The 23,129-nt window shown below is 36.7% G+C and overlaps 2 protein-coding genes across 2 annotated transcripts; both read right to left on the bottom strand.

Moving 5' to 3' along the window:
* Positions 1 to 403: 403 nt before the first annotated feature.
* Positions 404 to 4,212, bottom strand: LOC129259168 (tubulin alpha-1 chain-like). Its single transcript, XM_054897468.2, has 2 exons — positions 4,069 to 4,212; positions 404 to 3,251 (listed from the first exon to the last, which is right to left on the bottom strand). Exon 2 carries the CDS (start codon positions 3,165 to 3,167, stop codon positions 2,268 to 2,270), a length of 900 nt encoding a protein of 299 aa, XP_054753443.2. The 5' UTR covers positions 3,168 to 3,251; positions 4,069 to 4,212; the 3' UTR covers positions 404 to 2,267.
* Positions 4,048 to 17,614, bottom strand: LOC135153088 (uncharacterized). The gene is made up of 3 exons (XM_064098897.1): positions 17,579 to 17,614; positions 15,258 to 15,480; positions 4,048 to 4,217 (listed from the first exon to the last, which is right to left on the bottom strand). Exons 1-3 carry the CDS (start codon positions 17,612 to 17,614, stop codon positions 4,048 to 4,050), a joined length of 429 nt encoding a protein of 142 aa, XP_063954967.1.
* Between the last annotated feature and the right edge of the window lie 5,515 nt (positions 17,615 to 23,129).

Genomic DNA, 23,129 nt, shown 5'->3' with positions numbered 1-23,129 from the left:
TTGTTTATAAGAAAGAATGTCAAGAATATATTTAAGTAGTATATGAACAAAACATCTGTCTTCTTCCTCTCTCTCTCTCTTTTGATCTTCCTTCTGTTCTTATATTCAGATTGGTCTCTTGCATAAAACTTTCTGTCAATGTTTACTGATCAATTGTGATTTCCAAGGTAAAATTGTCCAACAGCCAGAAGTAGGCATTCATTGCCAATTTAGTGTCGGTGAAAGAAAAGTGAAACAGGTGGCTTTGCTCTGCCCCCCCCCCAAACACTCTACCTCTCTCCCTTTATTCATCTGTTCATTTTTTTTTGGGGGGGGGTGGGTGGCCCTCGTGGACCCGCTCCTGATGTGCGGTACATATTTGTACTCATATACGGAAATAATTGAAACAGAATAATGAAATCAGTTTGAATGTATCAATGATGAAAACGTGGATAGCTTTATTAGTAAAAAAAGACATACAATGTATCATCAGAGCAGCTCTTGTGAGTTGTAAGCAAACATACCAAATCATGCAAAATTTGAAAAGAAAGCGGTTTTTTTTTCCTTTTCGCAACAGATTCTACTTATTAGATGATAGTTAACACAAAGATCCTATCGATTGTCAAGCGGTACATTCAAACAAATCAAATTTAAATAATATCGACAAATAAATATAAAAGGCATTAAAAAGAGAAATTGAAGTTAGGAGGTAAGAATATTCTGATTGTTATATCTCTTTCGCATAAAATGTCATGCCGAAATAAATGTAAACTTTGGGCACATCGAATGTTTGATTTGTTATTGTCAGCGTACGTAGTCAGATCATTATTTTCATGTAATATATATGATTTCCAAGGTATTGGCTTTATTGAATTCTGAACAAAAACAATATACGTTTTTTTCAGCAAAAAATTCTTACCATGATTCATCATTTACAAAACAGTCTAATGATTTTTTTGTATAAGAATATGTACAGACATGGGGCGCTCCCTAAAAAAAAAGCGTTTAGATTGCTCTAAAACAGGTAATTTATGGAATGTTATGAAATAATTTACTAAATAAATTCCTATGTTTCTACCACTAATATTAAGAGATAAGGGAGGGGTCATTGTTTACAAGGAGATTTAATAAGTAAAACTACAAAATATCTAAGAACGAAAAAAAATATATATGCGATTGCAAACTAGAATGGATGAACAAATAATAGCAAGGATACAGACATCAATATTATTTCAGACAAGAATAAGATATAATCTACGATAAAATCATTGTTATAAACACGATTTAATAAAGCTGTTCTTTAGAAGAAAAAAAATCTTAAATAATAAAGAAATGGCTGAGGGTTAGGAATACCATTGTTAAGAAACTAAAAAGAAACCCAAACTTTGCCATGATGAGGCAGTTCGAAAAGGAATAATTTATCACACTCAGGCAAGGAATTGGTTTCTCCAACCTATATATATGGTATGGTATTCTTGTGTAACCCTTTAGGAATATGACTTTTTGCTCAAATTTTATTTCTTAATAGACCTCTAAGCCTTTCGATTGAGGAAAGTGAGGGAAAGATTGAAGATTTCTGATGATTCAGAATTTAACATAATTCCTTTTTGTTTTGGTTTGCCCCCGCCATGCTCTCAACTTGTAACGTTGGAGAGCTTCCGTCAATTCTTGATTATGCTTATATATTTTACAGCATAAGCAAACCTGTTTATCCCTCACACCGGCCCTCACAACTATCCAAATCGCATATAAAGTGATAATTGCGCAAATGTGGTTAACATCCTCCCAATCTCAAAGGCGGTATAGATCCACCACCCCTCCTGCAGGTTAATTCATAGTTCTTTTCGAGATTTGGCATGGTCTCAGCGTTGTGACTCTCGAAGATAACATCCTTATTCCTGCATTTGGTCTCGGATGACTACTTGTAGTCTGATTGGCCTCGCACTTGGCAGAGGAGCTGTAAAGTGATTGGCCTTCGGTCCTTGACATTTTCCACGGACAATCTGACCTCGGCCGTGGCGGTCTGGTCTTCCGCACTACAAATTTACTCATGGAATTTCAGAGTATGATTAAGTTGGATGAAAACTCTTTCTAAAATGTATTCAGTATTACAAAAGAAAATATAAATATTACTTTAACGAACAGTGATTTAAAAGGAGTAGCAAAAGAAAGATGTAAGGCACTAGGGAATGCAGAAAAAGAGTCTCCTTGTGCCTCCATAATATAATTTCAAAACTTCAATAAATTAATATCGCATGCATACATCTACAGAGAGAAATGTTTTTTATTTAATATTCATCTTCTTCGGCCTCCTCTCCCTCTGCATCGACGGAGTCAGTTCCGACTTCTTCGTAGTCCTTCTCGAGAGCGGCCAAATCTTCACGGGCCTCAGAGAATTCTCCTTCCTCCATACCCTCTCCGACGTACCAATGGACGAAAGCACGCTTGGCGTACATCAGATCGAACTTGTGGTCGAGACGAGCCCATGCCTCGGCAATTGCTGTGTTGTTGCTCAACATGCAGACGGCGCGTTGAACTTTAGCAAGGTCGCCACCAGGGACGACAGTGGGTGGCTGGTAGTTGATACCGACCTTGAAGCCAGTTGGACACCAGTCGACAAACTGGATTGTACGCTTGGTCTTGATGCTAGCAATTGCGGCGTTGACATCCTTGGGGACGACATCACCACGGTACAGGAGACAGCAGGCCATGTACTTCCCATGACGAGGATCACACTTGACTAGCTGGTTGGCTGGCTCGAAGCATGAGTTGGTGATCTCTGAAACGCTTAGTTGCTCATGATATGCCTTCTCAGCCGAGACAACTGGGGCGTAGATAACTTGGGGAAAGTGGATACGAGGATAGGGCACCAGATTGGTCTGGAACTCCGTCAGGTCGACGTTTAAAGAGCCGTCGAAGCGTAACGACGCCGTAATCGAAGATACAATCTGTCCGATCAGGCGGTTGAGATTCGTGTACGTCGGACGCTCGATATCAAGGTTTCGACGGCAGATATCGTAGATGGCCTCGTTGTCGACCATGAAGGCGCAGTCGGAGTGTTCCAGTGTGGTATGGGTTGTTAAGATTGAGTTGTAAGGTTCCACCACGGCAGTTGAGATCTGAGGTGCGGGGTATATGGCGAACTCGAGCTTGCATTTCTTGCCGTAGTCAATTGAAAGTCGTTCCATGAGAAGCGATGTGAAACCTGAACCCGTGCCTCCACCGAAACTATGAAAGACCAAGAACCCTTGGAGTCCAGAACACAGATCGGCCTGACAAAATAAAAATGTTGAACAGTGATGAAGATCAGGGTACTTTTTCCATGTGTGGACAATTAAATCAATGAAAAGAAAATTAGAGTGATAAAAATTGAAAAAGAGAACGGAGTCTGGGAAATGAATGGATGGATGAAACAGAGAAAGTGAAGATTTCATTTGTGGCATATTGGTGGTCTGTTGACCGGTTGACGAAAGAGGAGAAAAGGACCAGGAGGGGGGAATTCGAGAAAGAAAGAAGGGGGTAGTGGGAGGAAGAGGTGTGGCAGGAAGAGCAGGAAGATGAGGAATGGCAACTGGATGGGAAGATGTGATAGCTGTTTTTTATATTTTAAAAAGTCGCTCCATACAACAAACTTTGTCTTGAAGCAAAGAATTCAATCCCTCTACAATAAACAATGCCACCTTACAATACGAAACAACGATAAGCCTTAAATGACTTACTTTTACAAATTATTGTAATTTACAAACAACTACGATTCACAATTTAGCAATCTATGGTATACATAATGATAATTATAATATTGTATGATGTCATAACTGTGATATAATAATAATACACAATTGACCAATTACACTTTTCAATTGCAATGTTTTAAAAAACAAAAACCGTTACACTAGCATTTTCATTCATTCATTCAATGTATGATAGAAAGAACAATGCATCCAAATGCCTTGCAAAAGAAGCCGTGATCGGGAATCGGTCCTCGGATTTTCATTTATCGATTCAGGTACCTTAGACTGGACCACTCGGTAACTCCGCCCAAAAAAGAAAAAAAAAATGATAACAAGGTCAGCGCTTATCGATACATACCAGCTTCCTAACCCTGTCGAGGACGAGGTCAATGATCTCCTTGCCGACCGTGTAATGACCACGGGCGTAGTTGTTGGCAGCATCTTCCTTACCGGTTATTAGTTGTTCGGGACCGAAAAGTTGACGGTAAGTACCGGTTCGAACTTCATCTGGAATTAGAGAAGAAAATGGAAAGGGTATGAGGTCCGTCCGTGTAAATAAGATACATACTATTTTATGAATAATATACAGTAACTAAGGAAAATGGTAAATTGGGAGGGAAGGGAGGATGGCAGGAGAAATGGGAAATGTGCACTAGCGTATAGGGGGACGATTGCTTATGGCAATTAAAGTGCCCCTTGACTGAGTTCAAATAAATAAGAGAAAACATGGGAAAGGGGGGAAAGAAAAAGGAGCTAGTGGAAAGAATTTAAATGTTAAACATGGTAATCAATATTTATTCAATCTCACTCTGTTCTCTACCAAGCACTTATTCCCCCACCCCCTTTCTCTCTATTTAACTTTCTGACGGAATAAACAATGATTTATAAAACGGTAAACGCATGGAATACATCAATTTGGTTGCGCGTATTATAAACCTTGTTATGGAATGTATACTTCATCTTTTACAAGCAGGTGATAAAATTGATCGTTATCCTCTTCCGGCTATCGATCATAAATGGCGAGAAAACAAAAACAAAAAGTCCGAGTGTATGGACATAAATATTACGAAATAGGAAAGTCTACTTAATCACTCTCTCATATCCATTGGTTTACATAACCTTGTTAGTATTGAAAAATCATCGTTGTAGTTAATATACACATTATACATTAGGTGTAAATTACAAATTTGAAAATCTTGAGTATTTGTGATCATCAATGGACGCGGTTGAGTTAAGGCAGGCACTATGCTGCCCATAAACGTTGGAACACAACCAGTGGCGTACCTAGGATTATCCACAGGGGGGGGGGCAAAATCGGCCGCCAAAAAAATTGACAAGCAAAAAAAAAAAAAAAAAAAAAAAAAAAAAAAAGGTCTTCAATCAAAAATAAAGGTTATTGTACCAGAAAAAAAATTGACAAGCAAAAAAAAAAAAAAAAAAAGGTCTTCAAGCTCGTCAGGGGGGGGGGGGGCAATAAAAGTCTTCAAGCTCGTCAGGGGGGGCATAAAAGGTCTTTCATGCTCGTCAAGGGGGGGCAGTGATATGTATTTTGTATGGGTTGTGGCTCGTCAGGGGGGGCAGAGTGCCCCCCTGCCCCCCCCCGTAGGTACGCTAGTGAACACAACACTGCAAAAAATCGGGTGTTAAATAATTATGTGACACCAAATTGGTATTCATTAATTTGTGATGTTACGCTAAGCATTGCCTGTTTCATCTCAAAATATTCAAGAAGTAAGGGGTTTGGGGTTTTTTTTGGGTTGCTTGTTTTTTCTTCAACGAGGACCATAATCTCTTGTTAATCTACTCGATGTCTGAACAATTTGTGGACACATTTAACACCGCAGGGTGCTGTCTCTTATGTACACTAAGTTGAAACACCAGTGGTGTTAAATCAACACCATGCACATGATGAATGCAGTGTAGGACCTCTATGTGTTGAATCGATACAAGCAGTGTCAAATTAACACTGAAACCTGCTTTTTTGATATATTTAACGCCTTCAGTACTGTCTTATCACCTATGCGGTGTGGGCTTCTTTTAACAGTGGACTGCGTTAGATAAATATAAAACCCGATATGATAAATACATTTTCGCAGTGTTTTTACAGTAGTGTACCCCATTTTACCATTATTAAGACAATCGTGATAATATGATTCATATTTGATCGAGAAGATCATCTACATCCTAGATACCCTGCTTAAATTACTGATAGTATTGTATACACTGGCGTAAATCCCGGGGGGGATGGGGGGATATATCCCCCCCACTTTTCGAGGGGGGATGGCCTGTACAAACATCCCCCCCCCACTTTTTACGAAAGAAATTTAAAAAAAATCACAAGAGATAATTGTTTTATTGGTGAAAAGTCTTCCTAAAATACCGCTTAACAAATAAAACAATATTATTGAATCATAAAATGCAAATAAAGAGTCAGTTCACAATTTCCAAACGAAATACTTATGTCCATATTATAACATTGAAGAGAAACCCCCGTTTCTTCCAATTCATCAATGTTGGGGTCTTTGGGAAGGGATTAAGATGGAATGTCAATTTTTGTTTAATGTAATCTCTAATAAAAACATTAAACCATCATGGGGTAAAAAAGATAATAATATTGGAGGGGTATTTGCCATATGGACATACAGTGGCGTGACTACGGGGGGGGGGGGCATGGGAGGCACATGCTCCCCCCATCGGCTGACCAAAACAAAAACGGGGAAATGGGGACAAATAGAAAAGAGGGAGAAAGGAAGACAAACGTAGAGGGAAAGAAAAAAATATTATTCATTATAATGTTATATTATATTATAATTATGTTATGTTTCATTACATAAGAAACATTTTTATCATAACTTCATGAAACATAATTTGCCCAGGGCCTACGTCTTCATTGTTCCTGGTGCTCGCATTGTCTATTCAACGAGATATATAATCCTGTTGTACTAAAATATCCCGTTTTCAAGTCAATATAAACCAAATATATTTCCTAGCACTTGAGTTATCATTGTTTTATGTAGTGACATATGCTTCTTTTACATGATTAAAAAAGTGATTGCCCATGTTAAGGTCTACGTATATATAAAAACATTTCCTTCCGTGATTACGTTCGCATTAGTGGATTGGTGAGATATGTCTGCTCTTCATGAATTCCTAAAATCAGTCCTTAAAATGTCCCTTCTTCTGATCTGAATATCAAAAATTTTCAGCTCGCGCTTCGCGCTCGCATCATTTGGTTAATGAAATACGTATGGTCCTAGTTAATTCCTACAAAGAAACCTTAGAATGCCCCACTTCAGGTCTGAATTATCTAAATTTTCAGCTCGCGCTTCACGCTCGCAATATTTGATTAGTGAGATGCGTATGATAATCATGATTGCAATGACTACAAAAATTGTTTCATGTGTTCAGATGTAATTCTAATAAAATCAGCAAGCGCTTGGCACTCGCATTAGATGACTATGGTGAGATATGCATACTCTTAATGGATTCCTAAAATATATTCCTTAAAATCTCGATGTTTGGGGTCAAAATAAACGAAAATTTCAGCTCGCGCTTCGCGCTCGCATTGTTTAGCGAGACAGGTACCTATCATGATTACACAAATTTAATTATAATGTCCCTTTTTAGGTGTAAATATAAAAAAAATCAGCTCGCGCTTCGCGCTCGCATTATTTGATCAGTGAGATACATATCCATTCAATTACATTGTCCTTAAAATGTCTCTATTAGGTCAGAATAACTAGCAACTGAGCGCGCTTCGCGCGCTCACTCAGTGATTCAAAAATTTTGCTGGTGCCCCCACAATGCCGTGACCCACGGTACGCCACTGTGGACATATCAATTACAATTCCTTGCATATCTAAAAAAATGATGGCAAAAAAAAAAGCCAAACTATTTCAGTCATCCCCCCCCCCCACCCCTCAACACGGATTTACGCCAGTGATTGTATATATTTTAGTGACTAGTGTGAAGCGCATTAAAGTGGCAAGGTATATATTGTCGACACCACCAGAAACACATTTTATGGAGAGCCTATTTACTCATACAAACTAGGTAAGGGTGTAGAGTTACTTCAATCTCAATGGTTATATACTTTGTGCCTATCTCACTTTCCGAATTTGTGAACGACACCATATCCATGTACCTTATATCATGGAGCTATCAACACATGCTTATATCTTAAGGATAACGGTCGACATCTACACTAGACACAACTATGACCTAGTACCTAAATGGGATATTTCAACTCTTAATGTCAATGGCATAGTTTTGATATCACTTGATAAAGCATAGTCAGTGATTATTAAGAGGGTCAGTGTTACCAATGGAAGTACAGTGCGTCCCAGAAAAAACGAAACCGAGATTTAGCGATGATTTATCATAACTTAATCATAAATAAAATAGACAAATGACCTACCAATGCAAAGCTTAGAATCTCCTCTTTCATCTGGTATTACTTAGATTATTCCTCATTCACGCATGATTGAGCAAAAACAATTCGAAGAAAGAATGCCAAAAACTCATTTGGCGGGGGGTATCTGAATTTCATAAAGAAAATCACATGACTAAAAAGTTCAATATCTTCTCTTTTCTTTGATACCTAAATCACAGAAAATGGTCGAGTAGTAAAAAAGTTATGATCCCTCGAAACGATGCTTGTATTTCCATAATTTCATTAAATAAACGTGTTTTCACCAGTTTCCCACTGAAGCTATCGCACGGTAACAAAAGACTTAATGCATGGCTGATCATCAACAAAACGGAGTGTCGAGTGAGTTTGAACGCTAGCCTGTAAAACATCTTCATTTTATGAAATTATTGAAATTCAAGCCTTATTTCAAATAACCAGAACTTTGTTATTTCTTGACCATTTTCTGTAATTAAGGTATCAAATTAAAGAGCAGATATTGAACTTTTAAAAAATGTGGTTTTCTTTTTAAAACCCAGATACGGCCTGCCAAGTGATTTTTTGGTATCCCCTTTTCAAATTGTTTTTGCTCACTCATGCGTGAATGAGAAATAATCTAAGTAATTTCAGATGAAAGAGGAGATTCTAAGCTTTAAAATGGTAGGTCATTTGTCTATTGTATTTGCGATTAAGTTATGATAAATCATCGATAAATCTCGGTTTCGTTTTTTGTGGGACGCACTGTATAACCGTTTCATATAGTTTCCAATTATAGTTTGACAATAAAGAAAATGAGATTCATATACTAATTAGAATTTTATTTGTTTCAAATATCCTGTAATCGTGGGCGGAAATCCCAGGGGGGACAGGGGGACGCGTCCCCCTACCCAAAATAGTAGGGGGACGGGGGGGGGGACACAATATCAAATGTTCTCCTACTACTTTTAGTCTTTTATGATGGAAAGAAATGCATCATTAAAAATATAAATAAAGCATGTATTTTGGTCGAAATTACCTTTCATTTGGGGTGATAACCTTTTTTTGTTTTGCTTGTCAAATTTATTTTGGTCGTAATAACCTTACATTTGGGGTGATAACCTCTTTTTTTTTTTTTTTTTGCTTCTCAAATTTTTCAGACCGTGGTCCCCCCCCCCCCCCTACATTTGGGGAAAGATTTCCGCCCTTGCCTGTAATATAGTCATTCTACTATATAATATGTTTTATTTATTTTGTTTGATCAAGTTTGAGATGTAATGTACATATCCTTTAGATATACCAGGGGCCGGTACATATAGCCATTCTAAAGTTACGATTGACTTTGAGCGAGACATTTCAGTTTTATTCCAGAAAATGTTCAAAGATAAAATTAAACGATTCTGTGATGATGGGAGGGAGCATGGAGGGGGGGGGGGTGAAAATTATTTCCATGTGGCTTGAAATAAATTTGTATGAAACAAATAACAAATATTAAAACAAACTGTCACAAGTTTAATTAATCCAAAGTAAACAGTGGCTACTTCTAACGGTAGCTTTGTATATTGGACTTATGATGACCTGAGTACTGATCAAGCACGTTGATAACGATAAACTTGAAATAGTTATTTCTTAGTAACGATGTTTCTATATCGGGGGAAGACGTCCATTGAATCTCCCGGCACCGGGTCATTCTCGATTGCTCAGATTAAACGGTCAATTTACTTGAGGGTTTTTTTTTTTGCGTGCCTGGGCCAATGCCCCTTGCCTCTCTCACTAATACACTACGTTTTCAATTATTTTTTTTTTATAAACAAATAGTATTTCTAGGTCTATGAACATAAATGTAGTGGAGGTGGTGGTGGTGGTGATGGTAGGTTATCAGTAGTAGTGGTGGGGGTAGTGGCGGTGGTGGTAGTGATGGTGGTGGTGGCGGTAATAGTAGTAGCAGTAGTAGTAGTAGTAGTAGTAGTAGTAGTAGTAGTAGTACTAGTAGTACTAGTAGTCGTAGTAGTACTAGTAGCCGTAGTAGTCGTAGTAGTAGTAGCAGTAGTAGTAGTAGTAGTAGTAGTAGTAGTAGTAGTACTAGTAGTAGTAGTAGTAGTAGTAGTAGTAGTAGTAGTAGTAGTAGTAGTAGTAGTAGTAGCAGTAGTAGCAGTAGTAGTAGTAGTAGTCGTAGTAGTCGTAGTAGTAGTAGCAGTAGTAGTAGTAGTAGTAGTAGTAGTAGTAGTAGTAGTAGTAGTAGTAGTAGTAGTAGTAGTAGTAGTAGTAGAAGTAGCAGTAGTAGTAGCAGCAGTCGTAGTAGTAGTAGTAGTAGTAGTAGTAGTAGTAGTAGTAGTAGTAGTAGTAGTAGTAGTAGTAGTAGTAGTAGTAGTAGTAATAGTACTACTACTAGTAGTAGTAAATAACGTGTTGGTGGAAGTGAGATGATGGTGGTATATTAGTAGTCAAGGGTGGTGCCAAAGATGAAGGGGGGGGGGTATGGCTGCCTATATGATTTTTCAAGTATAGTTAAAGGACAAGTCCACCCCAACAAATAATTGATTTGAATAAAAAGAGAAAAATCCAACAAGCACAGCACTGAAAATTTCATCAAAATCGGATGTAAAATAAGAAAGTTATGACATTTTAAAGTTTCGCTTAATTTCACAAAACAGTTATATGCACATCCTGGTTGGTATGCAAATGAGGAGAGTGATGACGTCATCCACTCACTATTTCTTTTGTATTTTATTAAACGAAATATGAAATATTCTAATTATCTCCTCATTGTCAAGTGAAACAGTGATTAATTCCTCCCTGAACATGTGGAATTAGCATTGTTTAATACTATATGATTCAGTAAAGTCGGTCCCTATGGTTAAATCTGTAAAAAAATGGAATATTGTATAATTCAAACAATAAAAAACAAAAGAAATAGTGAGTGATTGAAATCATCGGCTGACTCATTTGCATGTTACTGAGTTGTGCATATCACTGTTTTGTGAAAAATAAGCAAAACTTTAAAATGTCATAACTTTCTTATTTTACACCCGAATTTGATGAAATTTTCAGCATTATGTTATTTTGATTTTTCTCTATTTATTCAAATCAATATTTTGCTGGGGTGGACTTGACCTTTAAGGGGGATGAAGAGCATATACAGGAGGTCTGATTGCGTATCTATGAAACCCTTATATTCAATCTAATTGGATTTAGTGTAGTAGTTGTTGCTTTCCCTATAAGTTACATTGAATATGAGAATCCTATGTGAACTATCTGCTACTATGGTGACAAACGTGTATATGTACATGTAAGCTAGTTTGTCAAAATATTGCTATTTGGCAAATTGCATGATACCAGAAAATATGATCAATGTCTATTGATACCACACTAATATTGTCACGTGTTCATATCCAATATTTGATGGGCAATATTATGTCTACTTGACGGTAAATGTCTCGTTTATTCATGTAGATCTAAAGAAAAAAAATTATACTTTGGACATCATGTTTACCTCTATCTAATCATATGTTTGCTTTTCTGGAGCTAATATCTGTCTAAAACACACATTTGAAGTTTAGTAATTGTGCTTTTGATTTTTCAACAGTAATATCATGCATTTTGTATCCTTGATGAATTATATTATATAGCTGAGAGCAGGAATATAGCTGAATTTTATGATTGGAAACTATGTGCACTATCATTGAAAGGAAAAGCAAGCATGACAAAACAGTAAAAGCATTCAAAGATGGCTATGAAAATAATTACTTATAATCAATATGACAACGTTTTTGTTTATTTCCCGTGTGAATATATTTATTATTTCCCTGATGAATCAAGACAAGATTAATAACATCCCCCCGAAAAAAAAACTTTTTAAGTTATATTTTCTAGTCAACAGATGTGTTTCCAACTACAAGGAATTTGTTCATTGAACTCTGGTGGTACAAAAATAATTATCTCAATGAGTCAACGAATGTTCTTTTTTTTTCGTATGGAAGGAAAGAAAACACCGATATGATCATAATCATTTTTGTTCTATTTTTGTTTATCAAGCTTAAACGCGTGCTGCCAAAGTTATGGTTCCTCGTTTCCATGGTAACAGGTAACAGATGCGCTGAAAAAAAGAACGTGTACTGCACGATTTTAATACCTTGATGAAAGTTGATACCAGGCGTTAAAAGGATTCCCATTCGAAAAGACGAACAGACTAGGATATCTCAGGCGATAACGCCAAGATTTATCACGTAATACTAAATAATTAAGAACGTTGATGGAAAATTATCTGATGGGGAGCACTACTGTATCTTCAACAGTCATCCATTGATGATGGTAGGAGTAGAACTTGTCGTGAGGATCTACCGGGAACCGTACACGTTTAGAATAAAAGTCAAGTTGCAGGCATGCATGGCCCAAATATTGATAGGAAAGATTGAACCCAGCGCTTTCAAAACAATCTATTGGTAATGAGATTTGACTGAAAGGCTGCAGCGTGACTTTAACCCAGAATTGACAAAAATTAGGTTAAAAATTTCAAAGGTTCTGGTCGAAGAGACCGTATTTTTATTCGAATTCTCACGATCAATCTAACAAGAAATAATCTCGCTGATTTGTTGATGCTCGTGCGGTGCAATCATCTAGTAAAACTGTGCTGGGCCAATATTTCACTGAATTCGAGTTTCTTTTAAAACACATAATTTATAGATAAAATAGTTGACTATTTTACTGTGCCAAGGCTACTGTAATATCAAAGACCAAGTAAGACCTTGGTTGGTTTCGTCGTTTTCGAATTTTATTTGTTTGTTAAATCGTTTCAAAATATTGTCTTTAAAAATAAACTCATGTTTAATATCATTTTACCATCAATACAGAGCAGAAGATAAACAGACAAATCTCTTCCGTAAATAGTATTTTATTTTTATTTTTTTTGTTTTACAGTTAATATGTCCGTAGTTAAGTTGGTATTACGTTGGATGTTTAGTTATGTAAGGTAGTTAAGTTGATAAGTTATAAGTAGTTAGGTTTTGTGATGTAAAGCGCTTGTAGAAATTTTGATAGGCGCTATATAAATATTGAATTATTATTAATTATTATTATTGTATAAATAAAATTTTAAAAAAGTAATGAAAAGGAAAATACGAATAAAACTTGGGGGAGAAAAAACACCACATTTTTTTCCTTATTCTTCGAAGAAGGATCCTGCAGAAAAGTACCCATTTCAAGTACCCTCGTTTCCTCCTCATCATTACCTTGACAAACATTAGTGACAGTAAGAATGGTTAGAGTATACAGAGGGGATCAGTTGAGATCGATCTCGGTGTCGCAAAGTGCCCCCTTATTTACGGGTGGATTAACTAGATAAACAAGGGAGGGATCGCTCTATGTACAGGTGGATTAAGGGATTAGCTAAGCCATTGTCCTCCAATGGACTCGAGGGAATGCTGGTAACTTCTTTAGGCAAACAACCTCGGAATGAATGAAAGAGTTGACTTTTAGCGCGGACTTGATATCAATAAATGAAATAAAAGAGGTTTTGTAACAGATGAAGCTATCGTGTTTTATGGACAATTTGCAAGGTTGTTTCTTGATCTGCTTTGTGTTGTCAACAAGTTCTTGTGAAAAGAAACGGTTAGCCATTTCAAGTCAAATAGGCACAGTGGGTAAACGATTCTTCTTCTCGACCTACAGAAGTATCCATGAACGATGATTATATTGGAGCAAGAAATTTCATAAAAATAATGACAACTACAAACCGAAGACAGATTTTATTTTTTTCAAACTAAGGAAGAAAATAATAAATTACAATAATTATGTACTACCTGCGCATCAAGGGAAAAATATGTACAGTACAGTGTTATTGAAAATGGTATATAAAAAGTATTTTTCAAAAGAATTTTCAAAGTTGTTGCAAAGTTGCCATGGGTATAAGCGTGTGATTACATAGTACAAAAACAATCCTTCACTTTAAACAGATGAACAGTGAATATATGACTTTAATATGTTTTCCCACATTTTTTTATCTCCAAGAGTGCATATATATCAACACCATTGAGGTTCAGTTTCATTCATATAGGCCTGCTTGGACACTGATCGTTATTATTCAGGTTCGGCTATTACAAGCGGGGCATTTCCGCCCTTATCAGCTGCCTTTAGCACTAAACCGCGCTAAACTGGACTAGATTTACGCTACCACTCATGCCCTTTTCACTGGTCATAACAATCGATTTTTACTCCTCCTTTCTCTCATTCCATTATGCTTTTATGTAGAATATAGATGTTATATCGACCCTCATTTTCGCTTTGAATTACACCATTCATGACACACCACCAATATTATGATCTGGGAACAAATTTGGTTCGGTGTTGTTTTTTTATTCTATGTTTTAATTTATTTGCTGTTGATGCTGAAACCGTGTACACACTGAATTCAATCTCACGCCCCGAAATGAAGTAAATTTACCATATAAAAATATGTATTTTGAATAATAAAAAACAGTAAACGGTGTACAATGTGTGAGTGAGACTGAGAGGGACGGGGAGGAATGGGATCAAAAGGAGACAAAAACGTAAGCAATTATCAATGGAAGAAAGAGAGAATAGAAGGGAAAATATTACTATTAGTCTGAGAACAATCATTGATGAGGGTGATAGTCGGTGGAAAGCTCAATCTGAAATAATATTTGAAAATGAGGTGATAGGGTCAGGTGATTGCACTTATTCATTTTTACTAATATCTGTTGTTTTTTTCTAAGTAATTTCTTGTGTGACTAGTAAAATCTAATTAGAGATCATGACGTGGCTGACGGGGGATTTCATTCAATTTTTTTTCTAAATTTTTTAAAATGAAAATCTAAGTTCATGACAAATTTTCACATAATATCCAGAAAATAATGTCGTATTTTACCCCTTTTCTTTTCATTTCCTTTTTTTCTTCTTCTTCCTTTTCTTGCTCGGTCATGGAACTTGGTGGTGAGGGGGGGGGGGGGGTTCCCCAAGCCACCAACCCATCTGTACAGCAGTTGTAAGATTCTTGATTAGATAAATTATTGCACCCAACTAACTATATCACTCTAGTCATTTTAACAAGTTTGATTTAAAATTATTATGATAAGCATGATGATGAATTAGAAATGTATTGCAAAGAAATTAAAAAAAATCGGATTATGATTTTAAAAGTCGCATACCAATGACTGTAGGCTCTAGATCCACATAAACTGCTCTTGGTATATGTTTGCCAGCTCCAGTCTCACTGAAGAAGGTGTTGAAGGAGTCATCACCACCTCCGATGGTCTTGTCTGAGGGCATCTGACCATCAGGCTGGATGCCATGTTCAAGACAAAATAACTCCCAACAAGCATTGCCCATCTGGACACCGGCTTGGCCGAGATGAAGGGAGAGACATTCACGCTATAAAAAGTGAATGAGTGGACAGAGAGAAGGAAGACAAAGATAATACGAAGAGGAAGAGAAAGAGGAGAAGAAAACAAGAGAAGGGGAGGAAGAAGAGAACGAAAGATAAGAAAAAGAAGAAGAAGAAAAAGAAGAAGAAGAAAAAGAAGAAAAAGAAAAAGAAGAAGAAGAAGGAAGAGGAGGAGGAATATAGGAAGAGGAGAGAGTACAGTATTACTTAATTTTTCGTCCAGCGCAAGAAAACATGATATAAATTATTCATCTTATACAGAATAATGAATATGAATGTTTTATCTGGACATGCATGTCTGTTTAATTGATTGTACTTAAACTTAATAGATTGTTCGAGTTAAGGTATTGAAGTTACATTTTCTACCCCGATGAATTATTGATTTAATTTTTTGTAGGTAGATTGGCACCTTTAATTCTCATACACACTTAAGAATAACGGTGTAATCACAGCTCAAGGTCTAAACAAAATTCAACCGTTTCATTATCAAGAAAATCATTAAAATGCAAATATGTCTAGGGCAAAAGCCGTGATTTGAAAACTAATCCGAAGTTCAATTCAAAAATATCAAATGATTATCGATTGCTCCCCGTTGTCATGGTGATACTATACAAACTGACATACTAGTATCATTCGATATGATTTTGCAATACGCTACTAAAAGTATGTGATTGGCGCGAGAGGAGTGAGAATAGTAATGGAAATCAATGAATGTGATGAAAATCGATTTAAAATCAATCTTCCAATGATCAAGGAATGGAACATTCAATTCTCTTCACGCTTTCCCACGATCATGACGATCGAGACAGTAGGCCATGCCGGGAGTCCATGATTGGAAGCAAACTGGTCTCCATTCTTCACAACCTCTGCTAGAAATCATATCAATCATTCATAATTTTATGCCTGATTTCTACATTGTTCTGATAGATCATTGTTTTTACGAATTGAACTACGAACTCACATGTGTATAAACTATCACAATTTCTAGGTAAATAGCTCAAAGCATTTCATTAGAAGTTTCAAAGTAACATTAAAGTAGTGATGATCGAATTCGTTCGATTAATGATACCCCTTTACATATTTCGCTAATTAGGGTTTAGATCATTTTTATTGATATACATATCTAACATATTTTTTATCGAATTGTAAAGGATCTTTTGTGGAGAAACAGTTTTACCGATTTAATCCTAATCATTAAATTATATTGATTTTATGTGCTTTAAAACATGTACAATGTAGCTCATTTAGATAAAAATCGTCGCTGATTTAGATAAAAATCATTACCTTTGTGTAGGTAAAAGCGTCGCTCCCGATGAATATTACAAAACGATCAATTAATTTGTTATTCAATACGAAACTTTTACTTACCATTTTGTGAGTTTCGATGAAAAGGATCTATTCTAAGAAGTGGTGTCAAATTAACGACGAAGCACTGATAAACATCAACTTATTTTATATTTCCTCCAAAATCATTCACTCTTTCATCGAAAACCTGATATTTCTCTTTTTCAGAAGCAATACTTGTCTTATTTGATATATCAGTGTTTCAAGCGCTGCTTACAGGAGAAGATTTTGAAAATTGTTGAGAGAACTCTCACGGCCAAACAATCAAGGAGTTCTGGTGAGACCATGTAGTGGAATGATCGGTGGCTATCGGGGATTTATATCGATACACGCTGTCGTCTGCTTCGTGGATGACTACATGTTACCTAGGAACAGGGCGTGAACCATAGTAACTCCAAGTGAAACGTCGAGGCGATGAATAATGATGGTGTCAGATTTAAAAATCGGTTGATGCAACAAACCTTTGTTTGAAGTACGGCCATAAAAGCAAAAAAAGATACAACGAGCATTGTCCAATCACCCTTTTTGTCAGGTGCTGCTGTGGAAATGTGCTACCAGCATGAAATATATGTTAGCCTTTCTTGTTGTGAAGAACAAAAAGCTTATCATGCTAATGATTTGTTCTAATCCGCTCAGAAACTGTTTGTATATAGTATTTTCATCTGGGTTTTTGTTTTGTATTCAACAAAATTTTAAGGGTGTGATCATTGCATTTGTGAGCTCTATCTTGTTTCCACGTACTTGAGAATCATTGTACTGATTATCTAAGCCAGCCATTCTCAATTACTTTTTTTGAAGCGCCACATTTCTTGTTAAGAATCTGTAATGCTCCACTTAGTCTACTATCCCCCGCACTATCCATTACGCAAACCAGCAATGTATCAGCTGAGGGGGTCCAGAGGCCCCTGGTGGGGGTCGAGGGGGCAGAGCCCCCAGAAGTTTTGGAATATGAGGCCTTTTAAATTGCCCAGAGGGGCTCTAATTAATATCAACAGAAGAAATACAAATGCCAACAAACTACACAATATGAATATTAAAAGAAAAATTACCAGTGACTTTTTCACAACATACCAATGATACCACTAGTTCAAACTGTTTTGCACCAGACCTATTGGCTGAAGAAAGTGGCGTAATGAGTAAAAAAAAATGAGGGGGCAAGATATGGCAGCTGAAGCAAAAATATTGAACTTTTCAATACAAAAATCTATATTTTGACATAATATTAAGAAAATAATACAATGTTCCACTCTTTCCCTTTCCTTTTCTTTCCTATTTTCCTTTTTTTTCTTGGCCGTGAAACACTTGGGGGGCCCCCAATCCCCACCCCCATCTGTACGCCAGTGGCTGAAGTTACGTTCCCCGATTTTGCAAGGGCTGAAAATTAGGCGTTGCACTGCACTAACGCCCCAAACTGCCCCTCTCGATAGATCTCTCTCTCTACAACTCGTGTTAAGCAAGAGTGCATGCAGGCAATCACAGCAGGCAATACATCTGACCATACATGTATTTCACTTTTACAACTTCGGATTTTAATCGGCTCCGGAAACAAAGTTTCTGCTTGTTATGTCCCAAATTCATAATCTTTTATGATCCAGATGTACTTTGAATATCATATTATTTGATGTTTAACTCTTAACCAAAACGTATACTCTGGAAATGGAAAATTTCTCGCCGTTGAAAGAGAAATCCTACAAACGGGGTTTTCAAATCACTTGTGTGGAACATTAACTTTGTACAGCATAGAATAAATAAAAAGGAGAACATGCACCATCGACCCTCCATAATAGGGGTTATCAAGTGCTAAATTGGACAAAATTTGAGGAAATCAATTAGCAATTAAGTGTCAAGTAAAGAGTTTTTGTTTTCTCTTTGTATTAAAATGATCACCAAATCCTTATTTCCAGGTTACTGGTAGATACATTTTTTCTCACCAATTTTTCCTTATTTTTACGTTCTTTTTTTTTTTTTATACCTGCTCCCAAGCGCCACTCCGCAAGGCTCGGTGCGCCACAAGTGGCGCGCGCGCCACCATTTGAGAATCCCTGAGATTCTAAGCCTTCTTTGATATCAGTGGCGTACCGTGGATCACGGCATTGGGGGGGCACCAGCAAAAATTTCGAGTCACTTAGGGAGCGCGCGAAGCGCGCTCAGTTGTCAGGTATACTGACCTAATAGAAATATTTTAAGGACATGCAGTACCATTAAACGGATATGTATCTCACTGATTAAATAGTGCGAGCGCGAAGCGCGAGCTGAAAATTTTTTATATTCAGAGCTAAAAAGGGACATTATAAGCAATTTTTTGTAGTCATGATACATAACTGTCTCGCTAAACAAACAATGCGAGCGCGAAGGAAAATTTTAAGGACTATATTTTAGAATCCATTAAGAGTGGAGCGTTGTGGCCCAGTGGATTAGTCTTCTGACTTTGAAACAGAGGGTCGTGGGTTCGAATCCCAGCCATGGCGTAATTTCCTTCAGCATGAAACTCATCCACATTGTGCTGCACTCAACCCAGGTGAGGTGAATGGGTACCCGGTAGGAAGAAATTCCTTGAATGCTTGAGCGCCTAGGCAGCTCAGCTAAAGCCGGGGTAATAATTATAGCAGGGCCCGCTGGTAGAACAGTTTTCGAAACTGAAGTGGCTACCCTGGGTAAATATACCTATATTATTATTATTATAGTATAAATATCTCACCATAGTCATCTAATGCTAGTGCCATTTTGTTAGAATTACATCTAAACACAGATCATGAAGCACCTATTGTAGTCATTGTAATCATGATTATCATACGCATCTTACTAATCATATACTGCAAGTGCGAAGCGCTAGCTGAAAATTTAGGAAATTCAGACCTGAAGAGATGCATTCTAAGGCTTGTTTGTAGGAATTCCCTAAGACCGAACGTATTTCACTAACCAAATAATGCGAGCGCGAAGCGCAAGCTGAAAATTTTGTATATATTGACCCCAAACATGGATATTTTAAGGACTATGTTTTTTAGGAATCCATCAAGAGTATACATATCTCACCATAGTCATCTAATGCGAGTGCCAAGCGCTTGCTGATTTTGTTAGAAATTAGAATTACATCTAAACACATAACGCACTTTTTGAAGTCATTGTAATCATGATTATCATACGCATCTCACTAATCAAATACTGCGAGCGCGAAGCGCGAGCTGAAAATTTAGGAAATTCAGACCTGAAGAGGGGCATTCTAAGGCTTGTTTGTAGGAATTCACTAAGACCCTACGTATTTCACTAACCAAATGATGCGAGCGCGAAGCGCGAGCTGAAAAATTTTGATATTCAGATCAGAAAAATCGTCATTTTAAGGACTGATTTTAGGAGTTCATGAAGAGCAGAAATCTCACCAATCCACTAATGCGAACGTTAGCACGGACAGGAAATGTTTTATATTAAGACCTTACAATAGGGCAATGACTTTAAGTAGTCATGAAAAAGAAGAATATGTCACTACATAAAACAATAATAACTCGAATTGCGAGGAAAAATATATTTGTTGTATATTGATTTGAAAACGGGAGGTTTTAGTACAACAGTATTATATATCTCGTTAAACAGTCTATGCGAGCACCAGGAACAATGAAGACACAATGAAGCAAATAATGTTTCATAAAGTTATGAAAAAATGCTTCTTAATATGTAATATAACACTATATAATATAACATTATAATGAACAATAATTCTTTCCCCACTACGTTACTCTTCCTTATTCCCTTTTTTCTCCTTTTCCCCGTTTTTTTTTTTTTTTTTTTGCCAGCCGATTGGGGGGGGGGGCACGTGCCCCCCCATGCCCCCCGTAGTTACGCCACTGTTTGATATGTTTAAGATTTATTCAAAAAAAATCATGCAGGTAGAATTATTTTACAACTGATAAAACCGACGTCTCGGAAATAAAATATATTGAACCACAATCTACTTTATCCAAATGTACATAAACTTGATTAAAAACGGTTTAGAATTTTTCATTCTTTTTAAATTAAGGAACAACATTACTTTTACCGAGAAACATAAATGGTGTGGCTCTATACTTAAAAAAATCATCTGGTTATCTTGTTTATAAAAAATAACGAGAAAATAAGTTAGGAAAATCATGAGTTTAAAACTTAATGACCTGATCTGATTCATCAAAATGCTCTCTCTATTTATCTTTTCGCAATATTTTGTCATGCATGTCAGAGGAAATTTGTTGATCTGTTTTGAAGCAGTAATTCCAACCCAATGACTTCGGTAATTCAATTTCATTACTTTGCTTGTCCTGAATAAGCTAAGTAACTTTATTTCAAGGGGTCAAAATAATTGTTAAAAAAGAATAAGCTTGAAATTTCTTCGATTTGTTGCCATGGTAGTTGACATAATGGCAAAGTTACAAAAGCTGAAACTCTTTACGAAACGGATCCCTGGAGTTCGTTTCACTTGTGTATAACTAGGGTACAAGGGAGTTTTCCCAACCACTACGCAGACGTTTTCTGGGACGTTGAAAATCTATTTTCAAAACTATTAATTAATTAATTTTTTTTTTAGAAAATCGGTGAATGAAAACAGCAGTTTCCTGGACTCTGGACGAATGACATATTTACAATTTTTCGTCAGCTCCGATTCTTACGACGATCTGGGGAGTGTTTCATCAACATTTTCATCCGACAAGTTGTCAGATCTGACATCTTTCTCTGATTTTGATTGGCTGAGAGGTACTGTTACTATGGTAACTGTCGGATAAAATGGGACTTGTCGGATAAAACGTCCGACAAGTCCTTTCATGAAACGCTCCCCGGCTGTCCCGATCCACCAATTTTCGACAAAGACCTCTCAGCTGTTTATTGTGATTTGACAGGCATTTTCAATAGATTTACTATGTTGTAGAATCCATTCCCGTCGCGATGGCGAAAACTTGCTATTATTACAGGTGCTCCGCCAATTTTATATTAGACATTTGATTTGCCTATTTGTAGCAGTGGAAAGAATCAGGAAACGCGTTCGGTTTGTGAAACCGGGTGAGAATGGGGGTGATCGTCAGTTCTTGGTGTGTACAATAGATATTTGGGTTATGCATACAATGAATACATTATAGATACTAATTATGTTTGGCAATGGTATCGACCAGGTACATTAATCTTACCAGTAAGACCAGCATACCCAATATTCAAATATTTAATAACTTGAGGAAATAAGTTGAACCACCGTTTCAGAGAAAAGTGATTTCTTCATGACTGACATGCTGAGATTTCCATGAAAAGAAATTACACTTGAACTTTCTTCAAAACAATATAATGATTTATTTTACCATAGACCTAATAACTCGGTGTTCAGTTGATTTATTCGAAGTTGAATATGATTCTACATGGTGATGTCTGTAATATATCCTCTTTAGTTATATAGCACTTGGAGAGCATGGCGCTCTGGGCAAGTTCATATAAAAAAGTCGTATATAAATACTATGTATACCATGCTGGCATGAGATCATTTGAAATCTACCATATGTATAATGGTGATAATGATAATGATAATGGATGATATACTTTCAATACTGATATTGATAATGATGAAAATTACAACTTTAAAAAAAATTCCAACGATGATGCAATATTACGGACGGATAATGAACAGTGATAGATATAATGCAACCTTTTTATAATAAATAATTGATCTTGATTGGCCAACACATCTCTCCCGTTGCCTATCAACTACCTGTTCTACTTGATCATGTTGATAGTCAGTGGCGGATCCAGGGGGGTGGCGCAGGGGTCGCGCGCCCCCTAATATTTGAGCGGCGCCGAAGGCGCCGCTCAAAAAAAAATAAAAGAAAAGTAAAAGGAAGAAAATGCGCTGCTATTTGGTAATTTATTTGTTCTTTATTTATCATGTGTTGATTAATATTGATTGATTTGTTTTTTTTAATTCTTTTATAAAATAATTATGATTTGTATAGCGCACGTACCCACCTTGTTAGTTTCTCAATGCGTTCCTATATTACCCCGGTTAAGCTAGTCTATCTATTCCGGTGCTCACAGGTTTTTGAGTTACTTCCTGCCGGTACCCATGTACCTCACCTGGGTCGAGTGCAGCACATTGTGGGTAAATTTCTTGCTGAAGAAAAACACGCCTTGGCTGGGAATCGAACCCACATCCCTCAAATTGAAAGACTAGAGTCTTAACCATTAGACCACGACCCAACATTCAGGGCATTGTATTTTCATTGTCATATAATTTTGTTTTGTCACAGTCGCCCTCAGAAGATTTTTGTCCTTCAAAATGTTTTATGGA

Source organism: Lytechinus pictus, chromosome 4 (assembly GCF_037042905.1).
Source record: "Lytechinus pictus isolate F3 Inbred chromosome 4, Lp3.0, whole genome shotgun sequence".
NCBI lineage: Eukaryota > Metazoa > Echinodermata > Echinoidea > Temnopleuroida > Toxopneustidae > Lytechinus > Lytechinus pictus.
This window is presented reverse-complemented; position numbering and strand designations above follow the sequence as displayed.